Genomic DNA, 25,199 nt, shown 5'->3' with positions numbered 1-25,199 from the left:
TTATTTGTTCAGGCAGTGTGAAGAGTTTCTCATGCGTTCTTAGAGCCTTTAGAAAGCTTGGTAGGATTGTAAGAGTTGTATGTTCTCATATCACAACACAAACATTAACTTCAAAGTTTTTTGTTCTTTAAAATTCTGTGGGCATTTGTTGCAAATGGCAGCGGGGAGGCCACAAGGGAACATATTCGAAGAGGAATCGGATTTGTCAGGCTGCTCAGATCAAGGGTTCATTGTTAAGATGCAACTGAAGCCAAGTCTTGGTGCGGCTCCATGAATTAATGTCGTGCGTAAACTGAGATGCATGCAGTAACCACTGGTGAGAGGGCTGGCAGTGCCAGAAACACAGGCACAGCACTGATTCAGGTCCCAACTAAACTCCCGGCTGAGGTGTTGAGAACCAGTCTGGTGGTCACTTAGAGATGACATGCGGTCAGTGGGAAATAATTGACTATGGGGCATTAGGAAGCCACCTATGTAATGGATGTGTAATGGACGTTAAAAATAAATGTGTGTTAGGTGGCCCCTCGGAACAGTTGTAATCTGTTTAATGGGCACTGGGGTTTGAGGGCAGATGTACTAAAAGCTGGCGGCAAAATACTGCTCACAATTTGCGACCAGTATTTATGTGACCGGTTTGTAAACCAGCCTATGTTCTAATAGGTTGATTCATAAAATGCCAAATCGTAGTACGTTGCAATTTGACCTAGGAGTGCAGCTCGCTGTGATTTTCTACTATCAAATTGTTGGTGGCCAGCTGGGGTCAGCAGACCACTATGTCTGTGTATGTGTTCAAATAAAGCAGTCTTTTGCTTACATGCACCCTGTTTTCCTTTAAGGAAAATGGGATGTGTGAGAAATTGGGTTATTGGTTGAAGGAGGTGAGAACCCTTCTCAAACATCAACCACAACCAATTTAGAAAAGCAGAGAAAGGTTTAATAAATAAAATGACACCAAAATGAATTACGTCTAGTGCATGGAACAAGAGTTATATATATATTTTTTAAGTTTATAGTGAAATCTTAGCACCAAAAAGATCAAAGCTCCAACCTCAGGTGTCTGGTCCCACAAGGGGGCATAGTAAAAAGGCCAATTTCGATGGACCGTAGGTCGAATACCCATGGTGGATGGGCCCGGTCTCAGCTTACCTTCAAACGTAGGAATTTCTTGAGGTAAAGTCCAGGAGACAGTAGAGATCAACAGGGCAAGGCAGCAGGCTGTGTCCGAGAAGTTGTTTTCTCTGATGAGTGCTGGACAAGGTCTTGATGAAGCCTTCGACAATGGCAGGAAAAAGCTCTTGAGAGGCAGAAACTTGATTTCCTGGCTGATGAGGTTGTCGTCATCAATGGAAAGACTGTCGCCATCGAGCTCGGTGACGATTTTTACATTTGGACTTAGACAACTTTTTGGAAGTCAAAAACCACCAGCTGGACGAAGCTGCAAGCCACAGCCAGAGGTCACGCTGAACAGGATTTGCTGCTGTGCAGAAGAACATAGCAGGAGCTAACGCAAAAGCAAGTTGACCGGTGATGCACCTTAGGCGGATCGTCTGGCAGGTAGGTCCTGGTCATCTGTCAGTTCTTCTGCCACTTTTTTAGTTGAAAACTTTTCTAAGTGCCAACTTTTTGGGGTTGGCAGGAGCAGTACTGCTAACACCACTGGCCCAGGACCTTGGGGGGGGGTCAACACTGGAGGGTAAGGACTTGCTGCAACAGGAGCAGGGTTCCAGGTATATGGAGCTTATTTCATGTCCCTGTAGCTCACACAGGAGGCCAGCCTACTAGCCCTTGAAGTCTCTTTGGTAGGCGTGCATTCAAGCAGCAAGGCAGGGCCTCTAACAGCAGGGTAGTACTCTGTTAACAGCAGGACAGTCCTCAAGCAGCAGGACAATGCTCTGAGAGTCTTGGCAGTCCTTCTGAAGTCTTGTGCTGTTCCAGGAGTGTACTCAAGATGTTCTGAGGGTCAAATATGTATACCTGCTGTTAGCCTTTGAAGTTGGGGAATCTTCTAGGCTACCCCACATCTGGTTATCCAAAGTTCTTCCCTTTCCCTGCCAAGGATCCAGGAAGTCTTGGTGACAAAAGTCTAAGTTCAGGTTACTTTATGTATTTCCTGGACGCAGTCCTTTGAAATATAATAGGACAGGGAACAGTTCCTACCCCGACAACAGCTGGCCCCTTTGTTTCACAATGGCTAAGTTAATTTAGAATTATATGATCCAGGACACAAGCAGCAAACCAAATGGTTAGGGCAAGAAAATGCAAGTTTTCTGGAAGTGATATTTTCAGAATTGTGACTAAAAATCTGACTTAGCCATTAAGAGGGATTTTAAATCACAATTCATTTGAGTCCAAACATGATATTCCTATTTGCTCCCAACCAAATCTAGCCTGTATTAAACGTAATAAGGAAGAGATAGGCCTTACTTTAGTGAAAAGCAAATTTAGGAGTTTTTCACTACCAGGACATGTAAAACCTAAAAACATGTTCTACTTTTCAAATACGATGCACTGTGCCCTTTGGGCTTTTTAGGTTCTACCGTAGGGGGTGACTTAAATGTATTAAAAGGGAGGGTTTAGGCCTGGCAAAAGGTTTATTTTGCCATGTTGTATTGGCAGTTTTAAAACTGCACTTATGGGCTGCCATGGCAGGCCTGAGACATGTTTTAAAGTGCTAATTAAGTGGGTGACACAATGAGTGCTGCAGGCTTACTAGTAGCACTTGTTTACTGGCCCTGGGCACAGGTAATACCATATACTAAGGATTTATAAGTAAATTAAATATGCCAATCCGCTGTAAGCCAATTTTACCATCTTTCATGGTGAGAGACCGAGCACCTTAATACTGGTTAGGAGTGATATAGTGCACAGAGTCCTAATGTCAACAAAAACTAATTTAGAAAATAGGAGGGGTGAAGGCAAAACATTTGGGAGTGACCCAGCATAGCGGGTCAAGTCCAACAGGATGCAATGAAAAGTTTTACAAACTTTTAACACTAGGTAATATTTCATGAGACCGCTGCCTACTTTTAAATATGTTTGTCAACATTCACAGAGGGGAACAGGTTCCCTTGTGACCACTTTTTAGTTGTGAATTGGGTTACCACCACTTTTAATAATTCCAAATTTCAGTTTGCAAAACTTTAATACATCACATTCCAAATCCCTATTTGGAAGGGGTGTCCTCAACTGGACAAATACTAGTTTGGTTATGTAGTCGCAAACCCAAATTGTGATTCAGTTATTTGTTTAACAAATCACAATTTATTTTCAGTATATACCAAAAGTCGATTTTGCACGCGAATATAAAAAGCGTTAGTACATCTGGGCCTATATGCGCCTTGCAGGGCAGTGAGACATATTCTGTGTAATTACTACTGAATATGAATGTGCGTTATGGGGTACCAAGAAGCAGTATCTTTAGTCAGCAGTGAATACGAATGTGTTGTGACGCACAGGCAACCCTCTGCGCAGTGATTGCAGAGAATAAATATGGGTTATGGAGCAGAGAAGTATTTTATGTTCACTGAGAATCAGTCTACGAGACTGGATGCTGAGAAGCAACTTGATAGAGCACTATCAGTAAGTTGGGGTACTGAAGGTCATTTCAGGGGCAATACTTGGATTAAACTATAGGAGGAGCAATTAAATGTAATTTGGGGGGTCGATTAAAAGAACCTTTTTAGGGAGTGATGGTAAGTAAAAGCCTGCCCAGACGGCGATGGAGTGCGTTTAAGGGGACGGCAAGTGGGGAGTCATAAGAAGTACTCTGTGGAAGGAGTAGCTGACAAGTAATCTGGAAATGCTGACAGGAAGGAGCATTGGAAGACTGGAACTTTGGGCACCCAAAGTATATATATTTTAGGAGATTGCCACTGACTGCTGAATGCTAGGGTTGCCTAACACCAAGACTATCTAGTTTTATTTCTTAGTAATTCTTTCCTCCATTTCCTATCTCTTCATTTCCCTTTTCAGGTTCTTTTCATCCCTTTGTCACTGTTTTTCCTACGTTACTCTTACTCGTTCTCACTTTTCAGCCTTCCTTTTTCTCGCTTTGCTTCTAAGCCCTAAGAAACGTACGTCACCACCTGCATACATTAAGCACTGGCTATCTACGGGTTGACTTTGATAAGCAGTCGTGGGTGGCTCTGCATAACAAGGCCGCACCTGCTCAGAAGTGAGGGGAAAGCAGCTTCGTAGAGAATAGAAACGTTTATTTCCGAGACAATTTGTGCAGCATCACGCGTCCGATTGTGAACACTTTGGCACGTCTACATCACATGATGTCACCAGTGGGAGGAGCCTGCAGTTTTGCACATCCGTACTTCTAGACCAGGAAGTGCAAAACTGCAGTCTGAAAGCAGGAAAAATACATTCCCCGAAGGCTGTTTGTTTTGCTGTCCAGTGTTTACGGACATATATAGACAATGTTCGTTGGTGTAAATGCGATCTTCCGTTTTTTTTTTTCCAGTTGTTACGATTAACCTTTATTCATTTGGACGCCTAAAAATGTTTTATTCGCTCAGAACTCTCCATTCAACCTTATTTGGTATTGTTGAGTGCCTCTCAAAGGGAAAGTACAATAGCCAAGATCTTACTTACACGTGGAAATCGTTGCTTCAGCTTTTGACAGTAATAATGTTTTCACTACTTTGTTTGGCGAAAGACCATCGCACACATAGGGAAATAAAACCAGTTGTGGCAGCAAGAAACAGAGTTACAAACTTAATTTCACTGTTTAAATGAATTCTGTCTTTTTTTCTCTCAATATCCTCCAACAGGTTTATCACTCGCCCTGATGTCAAACAAAAACGAATGGCTGACTTCCTGGACTGGACTCTTTCAACATTATCTAAATCCTCCTTTCAAACGATGGAAGGCACCATTGCAATCGACGGCATGCTCCAAGCCCTGGTAAACACTGCTTTTCCTTTCGAATGCATTCTTGGTATTTTCCTCCATTGACTTTGAACATGATGCAAGATTAATTGGTGACTATATACAGTCATGAGTTTCATATTTGAGTCACGCCTTCGATTGCAATTTACAGAGGGTGTTTTTTTGTTTATGTCTAAATTGCCTGTGACCATTTGGATTAAGGGGTTTGGCATCTTCAAACACGCTCAAAGTAAAACTATGTCCCAGCGGGGTTAATAACACTATTTGAGGAAAATATACATAAAAAAACACAACCTTTCACCCTTTCCTCTAAACATTGGTTCGTAGTCAGCCACTACATGTACCAAATGTTTCTTATCAATATTTATCACTCGCCTCAAAGCCCCTCCGAGACTTTAAACGTTTAATCCTGAAAATATTCGTCCCCAAATTTATCATGCGTATTACTAGAGGCAGAATTACTTTGGAATACCTATAGCATATCCTACGTGTATTGAATGTCAAACCTTGAGGAGGTTTTCCATGGTAAATGGGTTGAAATTTGAAAATGACAAGGGGAAATGAATGCAAAACAAAGATTTATTATTCCCCATTGCATAAGGTTTCTGCACGGAATAATTTATAAACCAGGAAAGACCAAGCCCTGTGGTATCTGTAAATCTCATTCAAACATGCTGCACCACTGTTACTGTGTTACAAGTAATGAGATCACAGTCTACTTATTATACTTGTTTTAGATAGCACTAAATATCTGGCTTTATAGTCACCTTAGTGTGCTTTCTTATACATCTCGATTTAAGGTAAGTGAACAAATCCAGGAGTGGCTATATATGTTGGCGTGGAGAGCAAACTATTTTAGGGATAAGTAAGGATGTAGTCGATTATTTGGATTGCTTGGTCTTTAATAGCTTCCTGCATACTTGGTGAATTTGGATAAATTTCAGACCTGGGGCTATGTACTCCAAGAAATATGCCATATGAATTTCTCCCAGCAGATGGTTTTGATGTGTTTCAATCTGGAGTTCCTTCTTAGTACATAGAGGGTGTCGAACTGTAGTGTATCCTATTTCGTTTTATTGAGAATCAGGAGTTCACTTAACCTTCTGGCTTGCAGACCTATGCCCCATCACCTAGTGACTTTTAACCTGCTTAGCCTGCTCTGTTTTTCCACATTTATTTAATTATGTCTTCCAAGATGGCTGCTATGTTTAAAGTTAGGTAGATGTTTTGATTTCACATTATTGGTGCCACTCTGTGAAGGCGTCACTATCAGTGTCAAGGACAAGTGATATATGTAGGTATTCATATCATGTCCCTTTCCCACTTACGTGTGACAGAAACATAATGTACTTTTGGAGGGAATTGTTAACATATTTGCCAGCGCAAGCATACCTTCTTATCTATTGTTTGGGAACCTGCCTGCGTCAGGTGTCCTACAAGATCTGTATAAATACATCTCATGCAGACAAGGTTTTCAGAGGGAATCCTACCAAATGCCATCAACGCTATCTATGCTACACGTCGCCTTAATGCAGACTCAGCCTTTGTGTCCCCACGGAGTCAGATCTAGAGACCTTATTCCAAGGTAACGAGGATTGGGGGGCGCTTCTCATGGACACAGTACTGGCTGATTAGGTTTATCACACCTAGCTCTCTTTAGGTTAGAAATTAGGTTCATCATGCTAGGGTATTAGGGCCTATTTTACATCTTATGTGTATTGCAAGAGGGTGGGGGGGTCTTTGTATTCACAACTCATTTTCACAGTTATGCTTCTTGCACTGTGCATTATCTTAATCATTGCAGCTCATGCATTTTACAGTAGATTGCAGCCTTGTTAGTAAAACCTATTGAAAACTTTACTGCATCTCTTTCATTGCCTTTGTGTGACTGAGATTCGTTTCTCAAGTGAGAAAAGGGTAATCTCTGTTTAACCACGACTCCCATGAGATGCCACACTCTAGAGCCCATGCGTAAAGGCTGCCAGAAACCACCTTTTACTGTTTGGGTTTTTGGTGAGGTATTGCTTGTGAGCCACGAGGGTTGGGATGACAGTTTCGACTGGTTATAGGATTGGCCTAGTTGTCTACAAACAAAATTGCTGTCATCCCTAAACCAGCAGGCTTGCCTAGAGCAAGAGTCCAACTACAACATGGTGCCACCAACAATGGTGTTAAGGCACTACTTTATAGATTCCCTGAGAATCTGTGGAGCACCATACAACAGATACCCTACGTACCATTATACAGAGACATCCGGGTCTTGGGGCAATCCTCACGTGAACACGGAACACCTAACTAGGCTGTAGGTTGTTCGAGCTTGAACTCTTAAATGGACTTTCTCCCTGTTTGGTGTTCCATCTCGTTACTCATTCCTCAACATGGCTAACGCCATAGACATTCCTGAGAATGTCAGACATGCATTAACACTACATCTAATAGGGCGTGGCTTAAAAGTTGAGGATGGGGATGTCACATTTATTGTAGAAGCTCATGAAGCTTACCAAACAGAAATATTCTATTACTTGGGCACCTTTCCTGAGGAAGACTCTGCAACATACACATTCCAAATGTACAGAGTTGCAAACGTACCACAACGGTACCAAACATACCAGTATCTTGAAATACTGATTACTTATCAAGAACATCAGAACTGGTTTAATGGCGCCCTACCACACATAATACAACACGTGAGGGTAGGTCCCTTAGGAATCGATGGACCAACTTGGCCAATGTTTGTCACATATACACACACCCCAGTGTACAAAACATGCAGGCTGCTTATCTGCGCAATCTTTACAATGAGCTAGTAACATTATATAGACGACTTGTTCATTTCGTAATACAAACTTTCAATACAACACTAGCGCACCCAGCACCACTAGATACCAATTGGACATTACTGGGATTAATCTACAAACTGTGCATTCTGTCATGGGCAAGGTGCCCATGGAACAAGATAAAATCCCATTCTGGATAGCCCAGAAAACAAATCAGCTGGAAGCTGTGTTTCTCCATACGAGTCCACGGGAGAAACATAGAATTCTCACAATGTGCTTGCCTTTCAGAATGGTTCCCTCAGTGGACAACTGCACCACATGGGGTACAGTCTTCGCTGCAATTTGCGCTACCACAAATGGTGCCCCAACACTTGCCAATTTACCTCAAGTGTTAAAACAAATTCAGAACGAACACAGGGCTGCACCAACCCTGGACTTGGGGATGACACTGATGCACAACTTTGACCCATTCTCCTCAATAATACTCAGTAACATTAATGGGGAAACGGTAGCGTTGGCTATACGCCAGCTTCTCCGGGAGATTCTACAATTGAAACAGGAGAAACAGCTACCGATATTTCTGATACCTATACTAGCATAGGATGGGATAGTTTGGAAGCCAAGTTGAAAAGGCCTGAAATTCAGAGTTCCACTTCTAAGGAAGGTACCGAACAAGCACAGGAGGGTTCTAAAAAGCAATGGGATAAATAATAAAAAAAAAAGACAGATAAAGTCAGAGAGCAGACTCTCCACACCCAGAGAACTCGGAAAGGAGATATAATCTTAGAAATAGAGATAACATCAAAGCTCCTGACAAATATACTGATTCTCGTCCCTCTTGTTCCTTTCAGAATGCACCGGATAGACATAGTGAGAGAGTGGGCTGGTCAGAGGAACGTCCTGACTACGTGAAACAGAAGAAAGACTCACAGCGGTCATCAGATAAGAAAGAAGACAAGTCCCCATAACAAAAGCCATGATTTAAAAATTAAAAGGTGGCAGCAAATTCAATTAAACATGCCGGCAAAGTTGAGAACATTGCTAAAGACAAGATGTGGGAAGTGACCCTACTGGATAGCGCGACAGAAGTCACGATATGTTGCCAGAGTCTGAAAGATCATCTGGATGCGACAGCAATTTGTGAATTTATTGCAGTCAAGACTGCGGACAGGAGTGTTCTCCCACCTGACAGAGTTTATGATTTAGACATCCAAATTGAGGGAGACATAGAGTGCACCATTAGTGTAAAATTCTGGGATGAACTTAGCTGTGATATCCTATTGGCTGAAAGAGACTGGCCTCCTGAACACGTCCGTAAGCTCACACATGGGGAAGATGTCATTTTGCCTTCTTTCTCTGATCTTATTCCAGAGGTATTCAAACAAGCCTATGCTGTCAACTGGGCTTTAGCGCAGGCACCTGCGCTATGCTGCAACCATGTAGGTTGGAATAACCATGTAACACTGATTAGGTCTGCACCCCAGTCTAACCCCAATATCTTGTTAAACATGCAGCCAAAGCTCCAGTGAGGGAGATCCTCACTCAGCTGGAGTACCAGGGTGTAATTGAGCACTGTCATTAATAACCCGTTATTCCCCATTGCAAAACCAGACCATATATAATTGCCTTAAATTACAGATATTTAAACAGTCACACAAGCACATACAAAACTCGCACAGCACTAATTTACAACATAGTGCTTAAAAATACGAAACAACAGTGGATATCTTAAACGGTTTCTTCTGCCAAAACATAGCACATAAAAGTTGGGACCTGAGTGCATTCTCATTCATCTCACAAAAACACTTCTGTCATTTGCACCAAGGCTGCAAGAACAGCCCAGGGCTGTTCTCAGCCCGTGTAACATCAGTATTGCATGATATTGACTCCGAGGCGTTGTCCTATGTGGAAGACATCTATCTCACGGATGAAGACCTCAACATTCATCTTTCCAGGGTCAATCAGATCGTTCTAGGATTCGCAGCCTTGGCTACAAATTCAGTTTCAAGAAAAATAAAATAGCCTTTCTCAGTGTATTATTCCTGGGATATGAGCTATCAAATGAGGGCAAGAGCCTGGCCCCGCACTTTTCAAAGTGTGCTCAACTCCAGCCATCAAATACTATCAAGAAACTGCAGTCTTTACTTGGCTTCTACATTTTTGGCAAAACTTACATTCCAGACTACACTCAATGGATAAAATGACTCTATGATTTAATTCATTCAGATTTCTCAAGCAGACACTGGACAATTGACCACATGTGCATCCTTAGAGGATTGCAGCAAAATATGCTAGAAGCAAAACACTTATTCACCCGTGATAACAACAAAATGTGGTCATCAGAATAATTGTTGATGCCATTGGGTTCACTTATGTCACCTTTAACGAAGGTGACACGGTGCCCATAGCATATAAATCACATTTATACTCTAATGCAGAACAACACTGACACCCACAGAAAACATTCTGACTGCTGTAAAGATGTCTGTCAACCACTTACCCAAGGTAAATGCGTTATTGTTGTTTTTCCGGTGCTGGCTTTGGAGACCGTAACCAAAGCAAGCGTTCCTAACCCTAAAGCATTACATCCACGTTTGATTCAATGGGCAACCTCCCTGACTGCTACCAATGTTGATTACATCTTTGATCAAAAACTTCAGACACAAGAATTTCTCCAATACGAACAGGAGTATCCACACCTCAACATCTTGTCACTTGACAGATACCATACTGTCATTTACACTGATGGTTCAGCACAACCAGCTATAGGTACAAAACATGAATATTCAGCCGCTTGCGCAGTTATGAGTGGAGTAATGAAGGATGGTGTATTCCACCCTCACAATACCTACAGCAGGCCCAAGGGTACTGCACAGCACAATTGGCTGAACTCAAAGCCCTCATTCTGGCACTGGAACATAGGGATCCAAGACACCTTACATTGATAGTGTGTGATTCGTACTACTGTGTCTAGTCCTACAATGACTATCTTAACCATTGGTGGTTGAATGGGCTCAAAGACTCAAAGGGGAACACCATAGAACACAGAACTCTGTGGGGGAGGGTTGCTGATCTTAAGGATAGGCTACCTGATGCTCATGTAGTTCATACATTGGGCCACCACTGTGTAGGAGTACACGTTTTTGGCAACACTTTGGCTGATGAAGCAGCAAATCCGCAGTAGCTTTGGTATTTGTTGCTGCAGTGACTCTTTTCCACACAATATTGGATAATGACATTTGGGCTGCTCTGAAAGCCTCAGCTGAAGGCAAGCCTCTTCCAAAAGCATACCCTACAAAATATCCATACCACATCAGTGCAAAGAATGTTGCCTTTGCAACAATTCATGGGTGGGAGATCGAGTGATCCCCAACCAAGACCAAAGATTAGATATCATCAAAGCAGCGCTTTAGGGTGTTGCATCTGCTCATGTAACACTGTTACAGAAACGATTCCTGTGGCCAGGTTTATACAAACAGACCAAGAAATACGTCCTTTGCTTCGCCAAGTTCACGACCCCCACATTGCAAAAACCATGAAGGAGCACCTGTTTGCAAATCACTAATTGACTAACAGTAGTCTCACATTCCCTTCTGCTGAGAAAGACCTCTGTTTCGCCGCTCAGATATTTGAACTCAAAAGGCAACTCTCACTGTTCTTTAACATAGCTATCTCCTAACCGCTCGTATCTGCCCACAGCGAAATGTTTCAAACATTTCGTGAAAGAAAGGTGGAAATTGGCAGATTTATAATGCCATGTACGAGCCATACTGTTGAAGGACTTTCAGCAACTGTGAAAGGCAGCTTTTCTAACTTTTCTAAATTAAGCATGGTGTAATTTGCTTTTTTTTTTTTTTGCCATTGTCTGTTGTTCCCTGGATTAATTAAAAGCGGCAAACCAGTCACTACTGTTAATATATTTCCATGGAATGCAGCCGTTTTTCAGAATCTGTAGTGTCCAACCTAACTGCATGACGGAACACAGTTGGCTTTGACCATGGTGTAAAAGGGACATGTCATGCTGAATGATGTCAATTGCCAATGACACTATGTTAAGTGAGTATATTCTGTTGGACAGCATTTTCATGCCATTATCAACACCAGCTAAAGCCTTTTCCACATTTTCCTTATCTATCTGCCTTAAAACGTGCAGCCACTTCCATCTGAGAAAGCTTCCAGATCTCATTGTAAGTAGCATATAGGAATCGTTTAGAGCGTGGATTTCTTGGACCCAACGAGAAATCTTGTGTCGATTTCCTCAGATAGCATATTAAAATGTTCTTTAACTGCTGTTAAAGTGTCGGTCTATAGCCATTGTTGGCACAGTTTACCCACACTGTATGTGGTAACTATACCAAAGTGTTGACCTGAGACAAAGCAAGGGTCCTGCCAGCTAATCTTGAAACCCCCTGAGTAATTAACAAAATGCGCCTGACACCCATTTGTGTCTATTGGCCACAATAACCACCCGTCGGGACTGGAAAGTGAACATTTATAGGTACTATCCCGAACCTTAGGATCTAATTTTTCCTCTGTGACATCTAGAAAGGCTTGCCAATCGCTGAATTTGGCTTGTGTTGGGTATACTGGAGGCATTGAGTTCCCTTATTTTTTGCTAACCCTAGGCAGGATGTCTGTTGAATTCTATCATTTGAAAAGATCATTTGAGCAGGAATAAGGCATGCTCTGAACAAAGCTTCCCTACCTTGAATTTGCCAATCTTGTGTTCCCCATACACCGTTTACATCAATAGTGTTCTTACAGTATTCGTATTCTTCAACTGCAAGGCGGGAAACAAAAGAGTCTGGAGGTATCAATTTAGTGGCTGTTTGCAAATTCTTTCTTGTTTTAAAGGTGGTAATTTGAAATAATAGGACAATACATGTGTAGTGTCATGCCCAGAAAATTATGCAAATTTGTCAGTGTACTTTTTGGGAATCCCCACTGGAGGTGTAGAACAGTGTTCCCACTGTGTATAATTGAATACTACCTTGTCGAGTTGCTCAGTGCAGGTAGTATTGTCCCCAGTGATTATAACAGAACATTTACAAATAATTCTTTGTGTTAGTGTACACATCATGATGTTCAAATGCAGTATAGTCTTGCATCTTATCAAACATTGAATCAACTGTTTGGACATCAGTCAATGAAACTTTAAATACATATGGAATTTGAATGACCTCAGTAAGGCCATATATATCAAATGGGACTTTATCCCAAACAATCCCATCTGGAATTGGTACCACTGAAATGTTCACAAGGGACAAGTCTCTTCGGACCTTATGTGAGGAAAGGTATGGAGTTTGAATTTCCACTGGCTTGACAGAAGAGCGTTCTGGTACATAATGACCAATTATGCGGAGAAAGAAAACAGTCACAAAACCAATCCAAAATAGAAAAGCTAACAATGTCAGAGATAGTTATAGATAAAGTCATGGATACACTAAGTAGTTATTTTTAAGCCATACGTACAGATAACGTGTCCTTGAAATATTTCCAGTTGTAGGTGTAGATGAAGTTGAAAAGATGTCGTCAAGGTCGATAAAGTAACCAGAAGAAAGCTCTGCAAACACAGGAGCTGGAGCATTATTGATGGATGGATCCACTTCATGTGGAGGTTCAAAGTAGACAGTATTGTCCGTTTGAGTCGTATTGGAGTAGAAGACAGCCACATCTTGGACAGTTCTTGTTGGTGAGGTGGTAACAGGAATTAGCATATGTTCATTTTCTGACACACACTTAAGAAGGTATTTATAGCAGTGTCGTACATGCTGGTGTATTCAGAAGTGTTGTGGCTTCTTCTTTGGAAAGGTATATCAGGTTGGGTAGTGATAGAGGACCGTGGACTACCCAAAAGAACTCTAGGTCTAATGTGCAGGATCAGCCACATAGTGTAGTTTGATGTTGTTGTCGATGGAGACAAATCTGTTTTCTCTAGAGCCTGGCAGCAGAGGTAAGATGACTGTTCTGTTGCCTTGTATTCCCAGGACTGGGACCAGTGCTCTGTAGGATGGGCCGAAATAATCTTCTCACACACTAGGTCCCCACCTTTAGGAATTCCAGCCTGTAGAAGTTGTGGGCAAATCCCTTATTCCTAAAGTGACAGCACTGGCAGATGAATTATCATGAAATTGCTGAAGCTCCCATGAGACAGTTTGTGCTTCTGCTGCCATCAAACCAGGGCCATCTAGATCTGGGACATACATAGGTTACCTCGAAGACGACCTCATAATGAGTGCGTCTTCCTAAGGACTATCTTGGAAGATTATTCAGTGCTCTCCGGGCCCCATACAGGTGATGAAGCCAACTGCTACCTGAATCTAATGCTTTAGCTGTTAAGGACTGCTTTAGATCTCGAGTCCTCCTCTCCACTTCTGAATTACCCTTGAGATGGTAGGGTGAGGAGTAATGGAGTTCAACACCCATTGTTCCCATGGTGTCCCTGAATGCCTAAGAGGCAAAAGCAGGGCCCTGGTCTTAATAGAATGCAGCAACCACATATGTACGGATAAAGATCAGTAAGCCTTTTATAACAGTTTGAGCGTCAGCCGACTGCTGTTGTCATACCCACAGAAATGTAGAACAAGAATCTACAATGACTAAGATGTATTTGTATGCACCATCCAGTTGTAAGGGACCACAATGGCCCGGGTACACACATTGTAGTAGCCTATTGGATACTAAGAGGCAAGTCTGCAGTGGCCGTTTGATGTATGAGCCCTTGATTTGCTGGGAAATCCTTTGATTCGTCGAGCATTTCATATACTTTCAAATGGAAGTTATGTGGTCTTGAACCAACAGAGCTGTTGTGGTGTGAGACCAGGAATTGCCTACTCAATTTCAGTCTCTAGGATTGTAACTTGCTGTGGACATGTTCTATTCCACCCCCCCCCACACAAGAGATAAAAGTAGCAGAACTGTGGCCTCACATTGATACTACTTATGTAAATTATGACAAGCTGAACAGACTAAAGGCGCTACTGTTCCAGAAAAAAGTTGCAATGACATCGGCTTGAGAGACGTATGCTCTCCAGATAGCAAGATCATCAGCGAGATACAATCCCTATTAAATACCAACTTCCCCAAGCACTTTGGAGAAGTGGTATCCAGAATATTCAATGCCTCAAGCACTAACTGGGATTGTGCACTTCTTTAAGGTTGAAAGGTCTGGATTCGTTTCCGTCCTCCAGGCTGTCTTCGGAGTCATTCCGTTGGCTATTCATTAACTCTTTTCAAGTGTATTTGGCGGCTTTCTTGTGACTTTGGCATTGATTGGCAGGATACTGCTGCTGCTGTTCCTGATACTCAGTGGTTCTGCCTTCTGAGCTAAGTGGAGTGATGGAGCCCAGCTGTGCTCTGATCACATGGTGCAGTTCTTTGGTGCTGCGTTGCTGGAATAATTGGAGCATGATTGGTCACTGTCATTCCAAGAAGTCTTATGGTGTGTGCAACCAGTCTTTCATTGCACCTGGTGCCTCTTTAAGCATCTACATCGGTGTGCCTTGCTGTTCTGCCAATGTCCTCTGTGGACCAAGAGCTGCCAATGTTCCCGATGAGGGTTCATTGACAGTCATGTCCTATGAAACTGAGGCTGATTTGCGAAGCCACTTATGAGCCACCCCTGGTGAACTATCTGGCTCCTTCAGGCACTTTGGATGGTGCTGCCCTCGCGGGTGATCCTACGCTTGAGTCTGCTGTGCACTTCTGCTCTGAGAATCCGTCTGCCAATCCTGTCATCGATCTGACATCTAACGATGTGGATTCATTCCTGGATACCCTTTCTTTTGATGACTTTGGAGACATTCTCCAAGAACACAACTATTGTTAAATTAATTTGACCATTGGCTTTCTTCTAAGTTTTCAAAGTTATGGCAAAATTGCCTTATGATCAAATTAACTTTGGCCTGCCGTGCTTGTCATGGTCGACATTTTATCTCTTTGTATGTTTTAGCTATTTTTTAACTTTTTTAATTAGATTTTAAATATAATAAGATTTTAGCTTGTTTTTAGTTCAGCGCATTTTAGCTTTGGCTCACACACCTTCTCTGCCGTCATCACTGTGGCATCGTACTTGTTCCAGCAATAGGGAGGGTGTAGTGGATCCTATGTAGTTTTATAGGGAATCAGGAGTTTGCTTAGCCTTCTGGCTTGCAGACCTGTGCCCCCTTTTAACCTGTTTTAGCACATTAATTTAATTATTTCTTCCAAAATGACTGCTATGTTTATTGTTAGGAAGATGTTTTGATTTCACGTTATCAGTCCCACTCAGTGAAGGCGTCAAAGACAAGTGATATTCATAGGTATTCACATCATGTCCCTTTCCCACTTACATTTGACAGGAACATAATGCACTTTTAGAGAGAATTGTTTACATAATTGCTATCCCAAGCATGCCTTCTTGTTTTTTTTTAATGACCAAATCTTTATTGATTTTGGAAACAGTCTACACACATCGTACTCAGACAATATCAATAGTCACAATTACATAGCAAGTTTTCCATTACATTACTTGTCCACCAGTATTAAGTGTTACATTACAATAGTACTTCATGGTAGGTCTACTACTTCCCCCATTTTCTATCCTGTTTTTCTGGGCATTCTCGAGCAGCATAGATCAGTTTTTTCTTGGTGCTCGCACCAGTCCACCCCTGCCCTCCATCCCACCAAGGATGGACTTCTGGGTTGCCTCCACATACGGGCTATATCCATTTGGGCTACGAGGCATGGCACCCCTACAAATGTCCGATCTGCTCAGGGGACCACACAAATCCTCCAGTAGCCCCAGCAACGCAACTTTGGGACTCAAGTCTATGGGACGCCCCAGGACCTCTGCTACTTCTTTGCCGACCACCCTCTCCCCTCCCACAGAAGGGCCTTAACTAAGGACAAATCCAGATCACATGGAAAAATATCTCCCTCGGGGAGACCACACCTGGCACAAGGTGGACAGCGTCCTGACGGACATTCTTGAGTCTTGCTGGGGCTAAGTAAGTTGCGTGAAGGCAATTAAATTGTATAATCCGCAGCTTACCTGAAATGGCTAGTTCCCTGGGGGCCAGTGATGCCCCTCGCCAGTCGTCGTCATCCAGCTCCCCTATCCAGTGTGCCCACTTCTGTCGCAGGTGATCAAACCCATCCGGGGCATTCATAAGTAGTGACTTATAAATTTGGGATACTGCTTTCTTCCACAGTTTCCCAGTTAATAATTTCGCCTCAAGTGTGTTATAGTCACGGAATTGGGTGTCTCCAGGAATGTGGGCACCCAAAGCGAAGCACAGGTATTTCAGGTATTGAAAAAACTGTGTCTTGTGCAGCCCATATTGTTCTCTCAGATCCCAGAATGACTGAAGGCTACCCCTTGTGTACACGTCCCCCAAGTAGATGACCCCTATTGAGTCCCAGCAATGAGACCCCTTGAGTGTAGTAAGTTTATGCAGCCATTCCCCATGTCACAGGTCATTTGAGTAAAGCGCCAGTCCCATTTTATTAATCTTAGGGCGTCCTCCAGCAACCCCCAGCCACCTGGGTACATGAAGCTGTTCAGTGAGGAATCTTGCCTCCATATAGCATACCCAAAAGGCTGCCAAAGCCCACCTCATGGATTTCAAGCAGGTACGCCGGGTCATCTTAACCCCTCAAACCAATCATTCATAGGTACCACCTGAGCCGCTAAGTAATAAAGATATAGATCCGGGACCCCTAATCCCCCTTCATACGGAATCTTCCGCGCTGTATTAAAAGCCACTTTGTGTTGCCCTCCTTTTCATATAAAATTAGTAAATTTTTACATGAGTGCACGGAACCACTCCCTTGGTATGTGATAGGGATAGTTCATGGGGGCATACAGGTAGCGGGGGAGCCACATCCTTTTAAGGAGGGCAGTACGCCCAATTAGGTTTAAGGGGAGGTCTTTCCAGCACTGCAGGTCCCGCTCCAAGTCTTTTGATAGGCCCCTGAAGTTTAGTACCCATGCTAATTCAGGCAGAAGGAAGATGTGGATCCCTGGGTATTTAAATGTATTCCTCCACACTGAAAATTGGGGGCACCACTGTCGACCCTCCAGATCCCCCCCACTTACCTCCACCAGTGTTGATTTTTTTGGTGTTAACGAGAAGCCAGGATACTTCCCCCAACCTCTCCAATAATTCCACACATCTGGGGCCAGACGAGGGTGGATCGCTTAGGAATATCAGGACATCATCCGCCTACAGCACCACTCAATCCTCCACCCCATCCCCCCATCTCCAGCCCTACATCAGAGGGTTGCTCCGCGACAGGCATGCCAGGGGTTCAGTAGCCAGCGTGAAGAGCAGCGGAGATAAGGGACATCCCTGACACGTTCCATGCTGGATAGGAAATGTAGGGGAGAGCACTCTGTTTACCCGGACCTGGGCCATGGGATGCTGATACAGGATACGGATTATTTAGTGGAGCAACTGCCCCAACCCCGTACGTAGTAGGATTACCCCCATGTATTCCCATGAGGTCGTATTGAATTCCTTGCAAAAATCGATAAGAAGTAGGACCAGAGGATCACTGCACTGTGAGCCACAAGATAAGGCCACTTGAACTCGTTGGATGCAGTGCCGTGTACTCCTGCCTGGCATAAAGCCACACTGATCTGGTTGAATAAGATGGGCCAGCGTGCGGGTGAAATGTGTTGCCAGTATTTTGGCATATATTTTTATGTCAGCATTGATAAGGGAGATTGGCTGATACGATGCAAACTGGTCCAGGGGCAGTCCCTCTTTTGACAGGACTACGATTGTGGCGCAATCTAGTTCAGGGGGAAAGCTCCCTTCAACAGCGCCTCTGCATAAAAGTTTAGGAGATGAGGCATCAGCAATGAACTGAACCTGTTTAGTACTCCATTGGGTACCCATCCGGCCCGCTGTTTTCCCCGTTAAGCTCAGATATCGCAGTGTCTACCTCTTCTGCGTCAATGGCTGATCTGAGTCTTGGACAAGATTAGGTGGGGTAGTCGGTACCGAAAGGTCCTAAACTATAGAGTCCTCCTCTGCCAAATGTGGTAGGGAGTCACTAGCACAGAGGTCTTGGCATTATGTTGTAAAGGCCTGAGCTATTGCTGTCAATTCCACTTGGTTGTGGCAAACACAACCGTGGATGCTGCCCCGCGTGTTGCCAGCCAATAGAACAACTTGCCTGACTTGTCACCCATCCCATACACTCTGCTGGTCGACGCCTGCCAGCATTGCTTAGCTTCCTCAATGGATATTTGGCGTAGTTCAGACCGCACCAAGGCCAGTTGATGCTGCACCACCTGTGTATCAAAGTGTCTGGTCTGTCCCTCAAACTCTAGTGTCTTGACCTCAAGCGGAACACATTTCGCTCTCTGGCACTGCTCCTCCCCACGAATGTAGCTTTTAATAATCCCCCGCATTGACAGTTTGCATGCTGCCCACAGCGTCGCCCCTGAGTCCACCAAGCCCTCATTGCAGCAGAAGAAAGTCTCAAGTTCCCCCTCAACAAAGCTGGTACACTCCGGAGACTTTAAAGCGTTGTCTCCAGGTTGGCTGCTGTGCTTGGTGCCCAGCACCCCAATCCGCCAACAGTGGTGCGTGATCAGATATACCCCTGGGGATATTACGTCCGGTGCTGGGACCCCCACGAGGTCAGTTCGGGCCTCGGTGTGATGGGCAGCCAAGCATGCCTTCTTATCTATTGTTTGGGAACATACCTGCGTCACGGGTCCTACAAGATCTGTATAAATACAAGGTTATCAGATTGATTCCTACCAGATGCCATTGACACTATCTATGCTACACGTCACCTTGATGCAGACTCAACCTTCGTGCCTCCACAGAGTCTGATCTAGAGACTACATTCCAAGGTAACAAGGGTTGGGGGTGCTTCTCATGGACACAGTACTGACAGATTAGGTTTATCACACCTAGCTCTCTTTAGGTTGGAGATTAGGTTTTTCATGCTAGGGTATTATATCTTATGTTTATTGCAAGGTGGTTGGGGTCTTTGTATTCACAACTCTCATTTTCACAGTAATGCTTCTTCCACTGTGCATTATCTTAATCATGGCAGCTCACGCAATAAGCAACATTGTTTTTCATACTATGTTTTAGATGAGGCGTTGATTGAGTATGAAAGCCTTTGCAGGAGTGTTTGCACTGGTTGCTGGGGTCGCAGCTTAACAGTTCGGGATGTCCTGGGCAGGTTGACCCACTTGGGAACAGATACGGTACTGGATGTCTGCTTGTAAGCTATGGAGCTGGTGGAACTCTGAAGGGTGAAAAATCTTGGGCGATTATACTATTCATACACTGCTAACTCCATGACATCTCTATCCCGCTTAGATTGCCTTCTGGTTTACTAGAATCTACTGAGAGGCATATTGGATCACTTCACCATAGCCATGACCTTCTGGACAGCCCTAGGACGGACGCGGTGGGATAGAGACTGGACCCATCAGAACTTAGGCTGGGTCAAGAGGAAATTGATCATGGAGACCACCAACAACTATTTCAAGGTTAATACTGGAACTGGAGAGTCGGAAGCAGCCCAGTGAGAAGACGACAAAAAGGTGATCCGGGGACACCGGATCACACGTTACAAGTAATGAAAAAGCAAGAGAATGTAAATGCTGGGAACTGGAAACTAAGCTGGTCCCTTAGGAGACGGAGTACATACTCTTTCCCACGCTAGAGCAGGACCAATGGATAGAAGATTCTAGAGGGGACTACAGATCCCTTGTCCAGCCGCAGTCTAAAGCACAGTTTTGGGCGAGGCAGGGCAGGATATATGAATTGGGTGACAAAACCTGAGGTTCATGGCTTGGCTGGCACAAGAAGGGGGCAGAGGTGGATACATAAAATACGTAAAAACAACAAAGTCTTTGTCGGGCCACCTGCTGACATTGGACAAGTGTTTGTTGAATACCTGGGGTGTCCCTATCATTTGAGGCTAGACGCTGATGGGGTGAACTCGAGTGTTTTGTCTGAGACATCCCGGTCCTGGTGCTTGGGGGTGCCAGGAGGTCCCTGGATGCATACATTGAGATTGCGGAGGCTTTGTCCCAGATTAGACGCAGGAGGTCCCTGGGCACGGATGGGCTGCTACCTGAATTCTTTATATGTATATTTTCACGTATTGTGTGTCCCCCTAGGGGCCTAGTTCCGGGAGCTAGAGTAGGGGGGGGTTCTCCTGCTGCATTTGTTGCATGCCTTCATTATTCTTATTCATATGAAAGGTAAGCCACTAGAGGACTGTGCTTCCTATCGACCAATTTTGTTTCTTAATATAGAAACTAAGGTTCTGGTGTGGATACTGGAAAACTTTATGCTGCAAGTGGTTGACTCCTTTGTGGCACCTTACAAATTGGGATTCATGTCCTATATGGCGATGAGACACAATCTGAAGTGCCTTTTTGGATGCATGGTATGTATGGACAGACAATGGGAACCAGCGATACTCCTGACCCTACATGCTGAAAAAGTTTTCAACTCCTAGGAGTGGCCCTACTTGATGGCCATTCTGACCAAATGGGATTCTGTACTTGTTTGGGTTAATGGTGCAGTCTCGGCTGAATTTGTGCTTGGCAGTGGAACCAGACAAGGATGCCCACTGTCTCCCCTTTTATTCTTGGTAACTATTGCACCATTGGCAGCATCAATGCACTGGAGCACACTAATTGTCTGCCTGAAATGGAATACGGATTAGGAGGTTGTTTCGCTCTACATAGATGACGTCCTCCTGTACTTTGTAGACCGGGACCACTCTGTTCTGTGGATTTTGGAAATCTTATGGTATTTGTAGCCAATCCAGAGATCCGCATCAGTTGGAACAAATCAGTGGTATACTCTTTGACTGACTGGAAGCCCACGGGAGCACGGACCTGTCACTTCAAATGGTAAACCATGGGTTTCTGTACCTGGGGATCTATGTTACAACAAATCAAAAGATGTTTATCAGCAAAAATCTTGATAGGATACTAGTCGAGTACAAATGGGATGTGGGATACTGGCGCCAATTGCCCCTCGCCCTGATGAGCTGGGTGTCTCTCTGTAAAATGATCTACCTGGCCTAGTTCCTCTACATTCTGCAAAACACCCCTTTCGAGGTCCCGCTTGCCCTGAGTTGGAGGAGCTCCCAGGTTAGCCCTTGCCATATTAACTAGGAAGCCTTGGGACAGCAATAGAGCCTTTCCCATTTTGTGGTTCTACTATTTGGCAGCATAGCTCATGGTTCTTCGCAACACAACTAGTACCCTTCGTTTTCATGGACGGACAGGCAATGGCTCTGCAGGACTACTTTCGCCAGTTGTTTGGCAGAGGTGTGAATCATGCTCCCCACCGTGAACGCTACAATAGTTAGGACATTGAGAAAGGCAACACAGGCTACATTTTGGAAGGGACAAATTATGCTGGCTACCCCTTTATGAGGGACGGGTGCTTTTCCTACAGATATATGCCACACTGCTCACTCACTCTGTCTTCCATAGATGGACATGCTGCAGGAGATTTGATTAGGCTGATAGACAAAAACATGTGGTTCCTCCTGTAAATACACTTGGTAGGTGACCATACAAGTGGGATTTTGCCTAGTACAATTAAAGATACTTTGCAGAGCCTACTACACAAGAACAAGGCTGTTTCAAATGTGACGTAGCACCACTGACCTACGCCTTTGGGGCTGCCAGCAGCAGCAGCAGCAGGGTACATTACTGCACACTATCTGGGAACGCCCCAAGATCAGAGATTACTGGGTATGATCTACAAAAAGATATCCACAGTGTTGGAAAAGTTGATGGTGGTTACTTCACAGTTGTGGCTCTGGGTGTCTGGTCGGACCTGGCTCTAGGAAAATACACGCTCCTCTCTTCAATGTAGAGATGGCATTGGCAATCTGAGATATAGACAGATACTTGGGAAGTATTTCTACCCCAACTGTTAAGCAGTGGGTTTCTAACATGATTCAGTGCAGGAGATGCGAAGAACTGGTCTACCAGGGTTGCACCTGTCCACGTAAATTTGGCAACATATGGGGTCCATGGAACTGAGCGGAGGACAATGGATGGGTGAGGGTAGGATGGTATGAAGGGAACTAGTGGAGAAATGGTGCACCCAGTCCCATTGTTTTTTTGGTAGTCTAGGAGATGAGTGTTGGAATGCCTATTGGGGTGCCACTATGCTTTACATCTTGGACAATGCAATGCATACACTGTAAGACTATTTTTTATTTTGGTTTGTTCTCTATTTCCTTTATTGAATTCATGTGAATAAGCTAATTGTTGGTGGCATCGTGTTGCAAATCTATTCATAAATCATGAGAGCTATGGAGTGGTAACATGTTTGTTTTCTTTCAGTTAAGGACATGAACAAAAGATTGGTTTGCAGATTTATGTGAAATTATATTGCCATGACTACCTTGCTTTTGCATCTTATTGTTGGACAGGAATTGACGACTTCTGTTTGTGGATTGAAAGGTTTAGAAGAATAACAATATTCTTGAAGTTACAAAAATTAAACCCCATTTTTCTAGTTTTCCATCCTGTATAATGGTTATTGTGTGATCCCTAACATGAGCAAAAAATATTTTCTTTTTCCTTGAATGCAAGGTTCACTATTCCACCCACTTCAATAGGTTCGCGATTAGTGGTATTCTTTAAGTTGTTTTCATTATAAACACCTGACTTCTAATCTCCTCTTCCCGTTTTTCTTTTTTCTTATGTGTTCAATTTACAAGGTCAAATCAATCACCTATTTAATGTGATCATATAAGAGGAACATTTGAGATTAAGCAGGCATTATATATGTATGAAAATGCTATAACATAATTGCTTGCACCCCATGACTCTTAACTAGTGTCTGAAACAAATGGTTGAAAATGTTCTGTATAACTGAACAGATCTCTGGACCCTAGTAGAACTCCCACCCTTGAACTCTTGGCAAACTGTTCTAAATAGTGTCTCTAAAACAATAGCTTGAACTGGAGTAATCATTAGAAATAAGTTAAACTGCAGTACAGTAAAGGTGATGGTATCTGTTAAGGGAATTTATGAAAAATATCAATATAGTTATATAAAACATCATTTGATCTGCAGGATGGCAGAGTGATGGAAATTAGGGAATGGGTTAACTGTGAAAGCCATTTGTGGTTTATGTATTGGAGTGTAGTTGTGGCAAGAAGTATGTTAGTAGTACCATTAACAGACTGAAATTAAGGATTTTGCAGCATCTTTGAGCCATTACAAACAAGAATTTAACTTACTTCATGGCAAAGCATATTTGGGAATACCATAATGGCAGCGAAACTGGATTGAGATATTATGGAATTCAACATGTAGTGAAGGGTCTCAGACCAGGTGATCGAAATTGTGCTTGGAAGATTTAAATCAAAATGGACCATCCAGATGGGTACTGAGATACCAGGGGGACTCGTTGCTGATGCAGATTTAGATGTACGTTTATGATGAGACAAGTTGTGGGTTAGATCTCAGTATAGATCCCAAGGGAGGTGGTGTGTTCCTTAATTTAGTAGAGCAGGAATTCAATTGATTATTATAGAGTTAAGCTGATGTGGGTTGTGTACTTTGAATCCTGGGAAATGCAATGTTAATAGTTGGGAGGGTTAGTATAACAGTTGTATATGATCTAAAATTATTTAGAGGGAGATGGTTTTTCATAATTAATATCAGACTGTGAAAATACAAAAGAATAGATTAGACTAATTCTACCGCTATATAGGATAGTACAATCGTATTGGTACTTTACCCGGATAATATGTTAGTGGTATTATGATTTGTGCATTCTTTGTAACTTTGCCTAAGCATTGTGCTTTTGAATTCTCTCTCTAGCAACTTGACTCTTATACAGTAGCAGAATTGCACTTGCACTTTACTGTAGTAGCACTTTACAGATGCACTTTTTCGCAACATGCACCCCAGCACTTTACTGTAATCCCTGAATGGTCACATGATGTCCAACCTGTGAGATCAGGAGAGACAATTGTGCAATATACCTTTCTAAATGAATTTTTGCAAAAATGGCACTCAGCACTTTGTTTCTGAAAGGTCAAGTGATATATATTTCTAGGTACTTCATGCGTGTCCCTGAACGTTTATGACACCCAATCCCCAAGATAAGGAAATATATCATCTAATATACGGTCTTAGAGGAATTTTTGCACAAATGGCACTTATTTTAAATCTGCCCTTGAAAGATTGTTTGCAATGTAATTGTAGGATTATACGAGGTGCGGGTGCAACATGAATAGAAATGAGTGGCAGAGTACACAACAAAATAGATAGTAATGTAATGTTGATTTTGCAATGGAGTCAACATTTTTTGACAACTGTTTGCACAACTGGGGGGGGTGTCAAGATGGTCATTCATAGTCCATTTGTAAAATAAGATGGAAATGGTGGGATATGAGTAGAATTGAGCGGGTTAAAGCACATGACAAGGTAGATCTCATCGTAACACCAATTTGATAATGGTGACGGTATTGTGCACAGAATGATTTAACCACAAAGAGGGTTGGGCATGACCACGT

The 25,199-nt window shown here is 43.2% G+C and overlaps 1 protein-coding gene across 1 annotated transcript in view; it reads left to right on the top strand.

Annotated features, from left to right (window-relative positions):
• Window positions 1-25,199, top strand: part of TBCD (tubulin folding cofactor D) — a 1,666,801-nt gene that overhangs the window by 160,736 nt on the left and 1,480,866 nt on the right. Inside the window, 1 exon segment of the mRNA XM_069200356.1 lies at window positions 4,779-4,911. Coding sequence (XP_069056457.1) covers window positions 4,779-4,911 — 133 coding nt within the window.

The sequence above is a fragment of the Pleurodeles waltl genome, chromosome 7 (genome assembly GCF_031143425.1).
Source record: "Pleurodeles waltl isolate 20211129_DDA chromosome 7, aPleWal1.hap1.20221129, whole genome shotgun sequence".
Classification (NCBI taxonomy): domain Eukaryota; kingdom Metazoa; phylum Chordata; class Amphibia; order Caudata; family Salamandridae; genus Pleurodeles; species Pleurodeles waltl.
This window is presented reverse-complemented; position numbering and strand designations above follow the sequence as displayed.